The sequence below is a fragment of the Ammodytes marinus genome (assembly GCF_949987685.1).
Source record: "Ammodytes marinus genome assembly, chromosome: 9".
In the NCBI taxonomy this organism is placed as follows: domain Eukaryota; kingdom Metazoa; phylum Chordata; class Actinopteri; order Uranoscopiformes; family Ammodytidae; genus Ammodytes; species Ammodytes marinus.
Window position 1 is genome coordinate 25,236,115 of NC_137213.1, and position 11,349 is coordinate 25,247,463.

General features: G+C 37.9%; 1 protein-coding gene across 2 annotated transcripts; it reads right to left on the bottom strand.

The window, feature by feature from the left end:
- Positions 1–982: 982 nt before the first annotated feature.
- On the bottom strand, positions 983–5,382 carry tcea1 (transcription elongation factor A (SII), 1). Of its 2 annotated transcripts, none has more exons than XM_080033486.1 (10): positions 5,171–5,382; positions 4,105–4,167; positions 3,904–4,009; positions 3,228–3,330; positions 2,906–3,051; positions 2,685–2,741; positions 2,247–2,401; positions 2,004–2,150; positions 1,706–1,777; positions 983–1,383 (listed from the first exon to the last, which is right to left on the bottom strand). In XM_080033486.1, exons 1-10 carry the CDS (start codon positions 5,243–5,245, stop codon positions 1,375–1,377), a joined length of 933 nt encoding a protein of 310 aa, XP_079889612.1. In that variant the 5' UTR covers positions 5,246–5,382; the 3' UTR covers positions 983–1,374. The 2 variants fall into 2 exon arrangements, with proteins under 2 accessions (XP_079889612.1, XP_079889611.1); XM_080033485.1 differs by having other exon boundaries at positions 2,906–3,054.
- Positions 5,383–11,349: the final 5,967 nt, after the last annotated feature.

Below are 11,349 nucleotides of genomic sequence, written 5' to 3' on the forward strand. Positions count from 1 at the left end.
TCAAGATCAGACTTCCAATGATTAGTTCAGATTGTACCTATCCATAGATATGTAGCAGTAAAGTATCTTTCAAAATCAATTATAGAATTAGAGAATGAAGGTCAAGATGCAAAATCCTTCTCACTCAGCAAGAGTCTGTGTTCATTACTGTCGTGGTTTCTAACGGCTTTGAACTGTAATGTGATGCTGTTGGTCCTGGATACCACAGTTCCCTCTTCATGACTTTCCCTTATTTAATAAGATATGATTATAAAAACTTACAGCTTTTTTTTTTAAATGGTGGTATCTTTCAGAAGTCTGCTACAGAAAATTACACATTAAATCTGTTTGGAGTAGGTATGGGACCGTTTACAATTTTATCAAAAGTCACCTGAAGGTGAAAAGTGAAACTGCAGTAATTTAAAACAAACAAGAAACAGTAGTTTGTTTCCGAATACTATTGAAATGGTAACACCAGAAGAGAAAAATCCCAAATGAATGTGTTTCTCATCAGATTAATTAATGTGATTAAGCTTTCTTTAGGGAAGAATTCACACGCAATACCAGAAAAAACACATTGCACAAAGCTTAATACTGCATTAAATGATTAGTTATTAGAAGACATTTTCGCCATGAAGCCTACCTCAAGTTCAGTGATTAATCCGACTTGTGCGACTGGTCTGTGTTTAGTGTGTGTGAGGGTAAAGCGGCACAGCTGCTTGTCAACATAAGAGTGTTTGCACCTGGCAAATAAAAAAACAAGAGGAAAGGGAAACAATTGTCTCTTTGCTGGATCAGCCAGTGATATTATCCTGTCCCCGGCCGGATTAATATGCATACATCAGCATTCACTTTGATGTGATGAATATTCCACCGATAACAAATGTATGCATGCACACACACACAAACACACACACACACACACACACACACACACCTCTTAGATCCTTAGCTGCATTATAGCCAGAAGAAACTAATAAAAAGCATCTTTCTTGTTTTTTATAATCAAATGGATAACAATTTATTGGGAAATTAAATAAAACAATACAATGTTGTGAGTGGAAAGCAAAACAACATTGTCCAAAGTGTTAAAACTACATATAAAAAAATGCAGATAAAAGATAATGAGACAAGACTGATCGCATATATCTGACAGTGAGAAACAACTAATAACAATAGTAAAAGTTCTCGGAGGGAGAAGGGGCGTTGAGAGACTGAGCTCAATGTATGAACAGGATATTTAATCAAATGGTAACCACTGTGGCATCTTGGTATGGCATTTTGCTGTTTTGCACCATGTACTACACCATGCAAAGCTCCAATGTGTTGCAGAGAGACAGAACCTGGTCCAGGAAGTTTGCTACTTGTCGGAGTGGTGTGGAAATGCCAGCCCATTCAGCAGAACTAGGACAAAAAGACAAAAACACCAATCAACACCCAGGAACTGGAATGTTTACATAACACATTATGAAAAAAAAAATAGAAATATTTCAATTAAAAACATATAGCAAATTGCTGCAGTGTTACCCTCAAATTCGAATTATGTTTCTTTTTTTTTTTACATATATGGATTTAGTTGTGCAAGTAAACAAAATGCTCTACATAAAGAGATGATGAGAATCGATTTCTTCCGGACTTTTTGTGTTGATGCTTGCATATTGTGTTGAGACAATTAAGCCGTTGGGCTCCAGGACTGAGGCAATAAAGCGCATGTCAGGCAACATACCTTCCATCTATTTCCGCAATCATTGCAAAAGACAAACGTGGTCATTGGCTCATCAGCACTGCGAGTTTGAACCTGGAAATGACAACATGTACAAATTAATTTTTACAATATCGTACTGAACATGCAGGGCGGCTCAAAACCTGATAATCTGACTTTAAAATATTTACGTAAGCGGCCTACTTTTTTTTTTTTTTTTACATTGATAAACATACTTAAATTTGCACAGAATTTCACCATCAACCACAAGATCCTTCTGCTACTCCCACTTTTTAAATGAGGGGTAAATGACGATCTTTACCTGTGTGTAGGTGCAGCATTTCCCCTTGCACTTGCCACAGGTGAATAGGTCAGTCTGACAGCCTCCGGTGGTGGACAACTGGTGGTCTCTGACAGCCTCTTTGGTCAAATTCTTTCTCATTTCTCTTAGCTCATCGCTGGCCATTTCCTACAGAAACAGAATAATGTGATTTATGATGCCTGTAATCAGGTAACACAAACAAAAAAATTAAAATGTCAGAAATATATTTATAAGCCAACGCACTTCTGCAGTCATTTTAGCCATCCGCTCAGGGGTAACACTCCCACATAGCACAGTCCTCTTTAAATTCGGGTTTTTTGAATCCTTCAGATTCGAGATCCGGCTCCGCACACGGTTCTTGTATTTCGGGTCTGTGTTCTTAAACTCTTGGAAAATGCGTGATGAAAGGTCAAGGAATTTAAATTATTATAATTTTTTAAAATATTCTTCAGATTAACATGCAGAGAACGACCCGGGCCGGATTCGAACCCGGGTCTTCTGCGACGAAGACTGAGCCTCTGTAACCTTTTAATAAATGTAGAGAATTATTGATAGTCATAGCTCCAGAGGGCTTATTTATATTATTGGTATCAAAAAGAAATACAAATATAATTTAAAAACAGTCCATCACCTGAAATCATCCTGAAGAAACACAAAAAAACAAACAAATGGAAAGGATATATTCCTCGATCTGTGCACCAAGTTCATCACAATCGGCACCAATAGCAATGTGATCATCTAGGGAGGGGAAAAAAAATGGTAAGTCAGAGGCTAGATCCATTACTTAATATTATTAGAGTAGTACTGTAAATAAAGCCAATTATAAGCTAGACAATAACAGATCTACCATGTCTGATTTACTATGTCTGAAATGTAATTAAGTAAATGAACAACAGGATTACCTCCAGTCTGTAAAGCAGCAGAGAGCAACTCTCTGCACTTGACCCTGACTGAGTCAGAGGTGCGGGGGGCACGAGGAAAGGTGTTGATTAATGTGTTGGTTGAAACTTCGCTGGGCTCACTCTTACTGCTGGAGTTACTGCTGGAGCTGCTGTACGAGCAAGAAGAGAAGAGGAGTTAAATATGCTAGGGAGGCAAACCGCTTTTGAAAAAAAAAATATACGTATTTTTTAATAGAGAAAATGCATTTAATCTTTTACATCCCATTGGTGTCCCATCAGTTATGATAAAATCATTAATGAAGATGATTCTCTGTCTTGTTACCTTTCTTCTTTTGCCTCTGGGCTTCCCTGTGAGGGAGAAACCACAGGTGTTGTTTGCTCTTTCCTCTTTTCATCTGAAGATTTGTCTCCACCGCCAGGCTCATCTAGAGGACAAGTGACAAAAATCAAACATTAAAATGAGTGACGTCAAAAAACCTCTCTATGCTTTAGAGCTGCATAGCTCTGAATAAGGGAAAAAAAACAAAGCTTTCTAGGGTTTAAAGTAGCGTTGTGTTTTTTTGCTTTATAATATCTGTGGTGAGAAGAGTATCACATCACATGTACTGGCATTCCAGGCTTTGCTAAGAGCAAATATTAGAAACAGGCAGGAAATGTGGGGGGGGGGGAAGAGAGAGAGAGAGAGAGAGAGAGAGAGAGAGAGAGAGAGAGAGAGAAAGAGAGAGAGAGAGAGAGCGAGAGAGAGAGAACATTTTGTAGTGTGTGAATAAAATCTCACACACTTCACAACAAAAAATAGACATTTTGGCAGACCTTGCTATCAGTCACTGAAATCTCACTGGGTTGAGAATATGCGATTAAATATGAGTGATTTAAGAAACTCCCGAAGTGCACATTTCAGGCAACTGGTGTACCAAGAGCACAATTGTGGAACAATACGCAAATTATCCAAATTGGCTTGGGCTTCAAAAAAAAAAAAAAAAAAAAAGCAATATTACCCAAAAGTTTCTTCCACGATTTGATCAGAGACTTGGCTAGGGCTGTCACCTCATCGTCTGTGCTCTGCTTGCGGATGGCGTTAACGGACATCCCAATTCTGGTGGACTGTGGGGAGACATTGTGTGTCAGCAGGGCTTCAGGGTTTGGAGCAACTGCACGTGTCGACAGTGAGCCTTAAGAAAGAAATGAGCAAAAGGTACCTGAAGCAGCTCAAGAGTCATGGGGACACTGCGCAGCTCCTTCAATAAGTCCAACGCTCCAACCTGCAGAGGAGAGGAAAAGGATTAGACATGTATCTCACAGTGAACTTCTCCATAGCTGTACACTGATGAAGGCAGATATTGACGGTTGCATCAAAATAATCAGATTTCACATATCCATTTAATTTATTATGAATCTGGGGATTGACTGGACTAGTCTACTGTAGTTAAGTTAAAGTGGAATAAATTGATAATTTACAGAATTGTTAGTTATTATTATATGTATATAGAGAACAAGTATGAATTAATGATGCAAATGAAACAATTATGATAACTGAGTCATTCTTCTATTTTCTTACCATTTCATTGTATCCCTGTTTGTATGTTAATTAAATTAATGTTTTAATACAAGATAGATTAGATAATTAATTTATACCTGATCGGAAATTATATTGTTAAATTAGAAAAATTACTAACATTCAAAAATCTAATCTTTATTGTAACGCACTTTACGCAGCATTTAGAATATTGGATTATTATTATTATTTACCTGTAGTAGCCTGCAGTTACAGTATCTAGACGGCTAACCGTTAGCTAAGCGTCCAAAAGAGTTAGCTTCTTTCAAAATCCCAAAACACAATTAAAGCAGAGATGGATACGGGAATCGTTTGTATTTCAAATTATCATATGTGGCTTCCTAAGATCTTAAAATGACCACATCTAAAAAGAATTTTCGCTGCAAGGCACAAAAGATAGCAAGAACCGGTGGGAAAGCTATGTGGCTAACAGCTAGCATCCCATTGAGCTGCCGTTAACATAAACAGTCTGACAAGTTAGCCGTTAGCTTTTAGCGGCTACTACCAACAACAAGTATGTGAGCCGTGGAGCTAAATGTTCAGGACAGTCGCCTGGTAGAAGAAATTATCTGGTGTGATATCACACTACAATGACTGAAGTTCTGCTGGGCAGCGGGCAGCTAACTCCCTCACAGCCATAGCTATATCTCTGAACAGCAGCCACAGTTATATCCATGAAATGCAGCCAGGTGAGCGCTCATTCCTCTCACCCCGTTCTTCTCCTGCGCCATTTTATCCATCTTCTTCGCAATCCTAATGATCTCATCTTCCTCCCTTTTGCCCATGTTGACTGATCCGATGGGGGTAAAAACTGGAGGAAACGGGAAAAGAAAGAAAATTTCGCGACAAAGACCACGCCACTGGAGTGAAAGCGGCGGCGGCGGCGTCTTCTTGACGGACCGGGGACCACACAGTGACCCGCCGCTGAGTAGCAGACTGGAGCAGCCGATCCATGACCAGGCCAAGGGGACTTAATCGAGACAGATACAACGATTACTCCAGGAGCTGTGAGCAGTATTAGTTATTTTTATTTTTTTTAATGCTTTAACACGTATATCGTGATTTCTGACGCACGTTTTCTGAAAGTGAGTAGTGACATAATGTCAGGCTATTTGTTGCTTCTTGCTTATTCAAATATTTATGTGTGTGTAGCCTACTGTTTTGATTCAAGAACACTCATTCCAAAGACTTTATTTTATGTCATATTAGGCAGCAGTAGCTCAGTCCATGGGATCATGGGTTGGGAATCGCAGGGTTGCTGACTCAAGTCCCTTGAGCAAGACACTAAACCATCTCACTCCAACATCCCTCCAGAAGTTGAAATGCATGTGTATCGGTCTTATGCTATTCTATTACTCACAGTCCGTTGTTCATTTCAAGGGAGAAGAGGTTGAAGTGAAATTTAGCATTCACCTGGACAACATTTAATCTGGAAATGTAGCTGTCTATAGGAAAGGACATGATCTAGGCCTATCTATCTATAGTTATGCACAAACTAACAATCTGTCCTCCTGCTACCAAATCGAATCCTGCATTTTTGCAATATCGCTATATTTTGTTAGATGGCGCCAAAGTGCAACTTACATTTATTGTCTCAATCAACAGACTTCCTTTGGGTTTGGAACTGTTGTTCGGAATATTAAAAAAATTACAAGACGTTAACTAGGACTAACTTGAGAAAATAATGCCAGGTTCGTCTGCAACTAACACAATAAGTTTCAGCCCTAGTGCCAAGGGTTTGTCGGATCGCAATAAACATTCAATAATAATGTGTAAGCATATTAAAGCATCCATGCTATTGCTAGCTATATACAATAAAATGAATCTCATCATATATTCCTCTGATCTTTTTCGCTCTCTTGCTAGGTACTGTTGACATTTTCACTTTAAGAGTAAGCTGCAATTACATAGGGTGTAAAAAATATAAATTTTGCTCTAAACAGCAACTGCCACTTATCACTGTATTATTTATTGTTTGTGGAAGAGCTTCTACATTTGGTATAGGACTCATTGCTTTTGATGATGGCATGGATTTAGTCAGTGGCGTGCACAGACATTTTGGGGGGCAGGTGCTCAGTGCAAAAAAAAAAGGGCACAATACATTCTATCGATGAATGACCAAATAATTTTAAGGGTAAAATGTTAACCTTTTAAAGTAAAATTCATCAATCAGGTGCACTTTGAGAAGAAAGCTAAGGCTAAATCACCTGTGTCAATGTGGGCTATTTAGAACTATTTTCTGGAATAATTTGGAGACACAGAATTACCAAAAAGCAGAAAGAAAAAATTTACATGTTTGAAAGAAAAACAGTCAGATTTTTTGAGATAATCCCTTATCCCGAATTCTCTCTTTGAAGTCTTCGTTAGGCCCCTGATCTCCGTACTAATAATATCCTATAAAGGTAAATACAATTACTGCAAGTCTTGTAACATAGAAATAACTTATGGTTGGGACAAAATAATATAATTAGCTTATATAGCTTCATGACTGATTTAGTACCACCAACCCACTTTGCGTAGTTAAAATAAAATGTGTGGACAGCTTTTAAGATATTTCAATAACATTTGAGGAACAGTTCAACATTAAAATCTGAGCTTTAAAAGGCCCTGAACAGTTAACATGACTCTGGTCTTGACTCTGACCTTTTATCTTCATCTTCATCTTCCTCCTTGCTGCTGGTGGATGCTTTCATCCAGGAGAGCAGAGAGCTGCTCCCCTGGGCTGCCTGCTGTAGCTCCCTTTCTTTTTCCTTTTTAACCTCTCTTTTCTAGGCATTACACTGCAATTTGTAAATAAAAAGAGACCAACCATATGAATAAGACTGCTTGGTTACATTACAACAAGGCACAAGGCTACTTTTTCTGCAGGCAATTGGGAATTGCCTGTTTGTCATTTAGCAAATAAATTACTGCAAGTGAAGTGTTCATTATATAGCCTAAAGTAAACCTAAACAACACTAAATATTCAGCATACTGATAGATTCACATGCTGTACCAATGACAAACTCCGGCGACATTAGTTGTGTTCATCACGTCATATCTATTTTTTTTTTTTGGGCTTGCTTGTTAAAGCCCTACTTCACCGGTTTGAATATGAAGGTGTATTGAATTCTGAGATCCTATGTAGTATAATTGTGCAACATTTTTTTAAATTGGTTCATCCTAGCCTGAGAAAAGGCAGAAAGAGCGTTTTTTTTAACCCTATATTAATCTTACTGTGACATCACAGTAAGATAAATATAGGGTTAAAAAAAAAACCTTACTTTGTAAATATTACTGTGATTTCTCCTACTGTGACATCACAGTAATATTTACAAAGTAATTTTTTTTTTAACCCTATATTTATCTTACTGTGATGTCACAGTAAGATTAATATAGGGTTAAAAAAAACACTCTTTCTGCCTTTTCTCAGGCTAGGATGAACCGATTTTTTTTTTTTTTGCACATTTATACTACATAGGATCTCAGAATTCAATACACCTTCATATTCCCACCGGTGAAGTAGGCCTTTAAGCAGGACAGTCGGCTAATTTATGCTCAGCTGTGTGGCGCTGCATGATAGAGGCTACTTTATAACAGAGACAAATAAATGCAAGTTATAGCTTGGCAACTGAGGCTTAGGGGGAAAACAATACACTCTTGACTCCATTCATGTATGTGTTACCTCGCTGGTGGGGCAGGGCAGGCCGGGGAGTAGGTGTGTGTGTGCAGCAGCTGTGAACTGCTGCGGCAACGCGCCTCCGTTTGTGTCCACTCTGCGCGTTCACATTGACAAAGGAAGTGTGTGCGGAGGAGGAGGGGGGGGGGGGGGGGCATATTTATTGGGGCATTATTGTCAAACGTTTTTAATCGTTGAGCATGTATAGATGATAATGTCGGCATGGGCCACATACACCGTAAAAAAAATAATAAAAAACGAACTTTCAGATTTTTATTTTTTATTTTTCAAAAGGGCACTTGATTGGGCCAGGGGAAAAGGGCAGGTGCTTCAGCACCACTTCAGGTCTACGTCTACCTGTGCACGCCACTGGATTTAGTGCAAATCTAATCTGTCACCTTTGATTGACAGTATCTAGGCCACAACGATGCCACAGTGTTGATCTTAAGGCAATTGTGTGGGACTGACTGACTCTAATTTGGATCTAACTAATCCAAGCAGCTTGGCATGTGACGTTACTACGTAGGAATTGACGGGTCAGGCAATCGCTGCAAATTATATGAATTATTTCACAGAGCAAAACATTTGATGCTTGGATTATAAAAATACATGGAATATGAAAATGAAATACAGTACGAAAATGTAAAATACTGCACCAAATGTTGCTGATTAATAAAAGCTATTGCTTACACAATAGCAAAACTATTAATAAAGTATTATATATATCTTATGCTCATCCACACTTTAACGTATGGGGACATTTCCTCATACTGGAATGTTTGACCTATGCAGACCTTTCCTTAAATCAGCCCACAAAGTCTATTCCACTTACATGAAGGTATAAGCAGCTTTGTTTCAGTCAGTGGCATGTTGGTAATAGGCACACTGTCTGGTAAATGCAGTATAGTGACACAGCTCTCACCCCCTAATGCAATTAGATACCCAGTAGCCACGGCCACTGGAGGTTCAAGTCTATTACATGGTGAAACCTCTTGGATATATCATTCTAGCCTTCCAAGTTTGGAAACACAGCCGTTGTTTTCTCCAAATTATGGTCATATTTCTTATTAGAATACATTCACTAGGATATTCAACAACTGCATTTACTGATACAATGCGTGTAGTGTTCTGAAGGCTGATGGTGGATTTCCAATATCTGCTGTGAGGTAAAAGTGCTCTTTAACGACGTTGTTCTTCCTCACGCTGTCAGCAACTGCGCAGAATCTTTAACCTAATCCCTATTACGCCAAGACTTCTCAAATCTGATTAAGCAGGCTGCCTGCAAATTACAAACATTCTCTGCAACCAGTGTTATCATTTGCAGTGGTAAAGATGTTCTAATATCCTTAGACCTAGAGAGTTTGTATACCTTCATGAACTTTCAGCACTTACTTCCTCATTTACTCAATTATTTTGATATTCATTAAGCCATTTACTATTCTCTTTTATTCATTCACTCAGTTATTTTATCACTTTGTATGTTGGTGCAAATGACAGAAATGTATGGCTGATGAGAGGGAGATAGAGGTACATTTATTTTCTTATATTTATTAAGACTTATAAATGCACATTAGCCGTGATGTAAAACTGCCAGTACATTAGCCATACATTTTAAGTCCTTCTCTTTCAGAAAGACAACAAAGCCATCCATTTTTGATTGAATCTCAAACTGGTAAAAGTTGCAATGTTAAGCCTGCAGTGGTAGAGCAAGGCGGTGTTCCTTTGGCAACCCTACCCTGATATGCTGATTAAGTGTTCGAAAAGATTAAGCAAATTGGCCATGATGTTGCTTGTCCAAAAATAGCACTTGAACGCTGCTGAGAGGCTTTGACCAGCGCTCTGAGGAATAACGGATGGACACTTTCTGTTGTTTTTGTTGTTTTAATTAAAGTTGAATGTGAGAAATACGGTAAGTCTTGTTAATTTATTTTCTGTTGACATGTTTATTTGCCTGCTATGTATTTTCCTAAGTAACTAAAGGGTGTAATTCGGTAATGACTTAATATGGAACGTGGCCTTTGTCTACATGCACATACCTATATATCTAGTCAAGACTTTACAGTATCAATATGGGTTGTTATTTTAACAATAATGATGCAAATAATCTGCTATAAAACATTGTCTGACAGACACACTGACTATATGATTGCTTAACTGTGGCCTGTCATTCAACCTTTGAAGCATCAACAAGAGGCTAAGAGGCTTTGTGCTTTTCTACCGCGCTACATTTAAGCCAACTGATATTATGCATTTTTAAGTCCAACAACAACTATTGTCTATTATTGGATGACTATACATCTATAACTATAAACAATGACATAGAAAACGGTTTGTATTCATAACAGCTTAAGAATAATACTGCACATTTAATGGACTAATTTACAATATACTGTGTAATGAATACATGTGTTATTTACACTGACCAAGCAGTGTGACAGCTCTTCTCCAGGAAAAAGTTTTGTTTTGCGTGTTTCTAGTACAATTAGTTCCTAAATGTCACAGTTTATATGAGAAATACTGCTTACAGTGCTCCTGATTTTGAAATCCTAATGAAACAATCTTAAATCATGTGTTAAATTTATACTTTTACACTTATTTCAGGAATGTTAAAGTTACCTGGGAGCAAACAAATCACACATCACACCACAAAGGGCAATCTCTTTTGCCTAAGGAGGGCTGCTCAAAGAATGAATCATTTTTAAAGAAAAGCAGATGGGTTGTAGGGATTCCCTTGTTTAGCTGTTTATTAGCAATTAAATGTTTAAAAACCCTATTTGGTAGTTATTTAAGTATTTCAAAGAGCTGCAGGTCACTATTTTCACACACCAAATAACAATTAAAGTTGAGTTTTGATGAAACTGGACTAGCTATAAGTCAAACATGGGGATTTTAATGTGTACAGTGCTCAAAGTAATGTTCATTTAAAGTTTAATTACACCTAAAATCTGTCTTTTTAATAATGATGTCTTATAAACACTTACCCTCTGCAGAACAGTACTACAACCCGATGTAAATACTTAGAGATAAGAGTAATGAAGCAGTGGGATGTGTTTTAGCCATTTTATGTTGATGCCAAGTGTTTGGAACATGCAGAACATAAAGAGTGCAAGACAACTTACCAACATTAAACAAAGAGAGGGCAAGACAATTTACCAAAATTAACCTAACTGCAGGAGCAAATTATCCTCTTTCTTCCTCCCTCTGCTTCCTTTTTAGCCACCTCCACGCAAT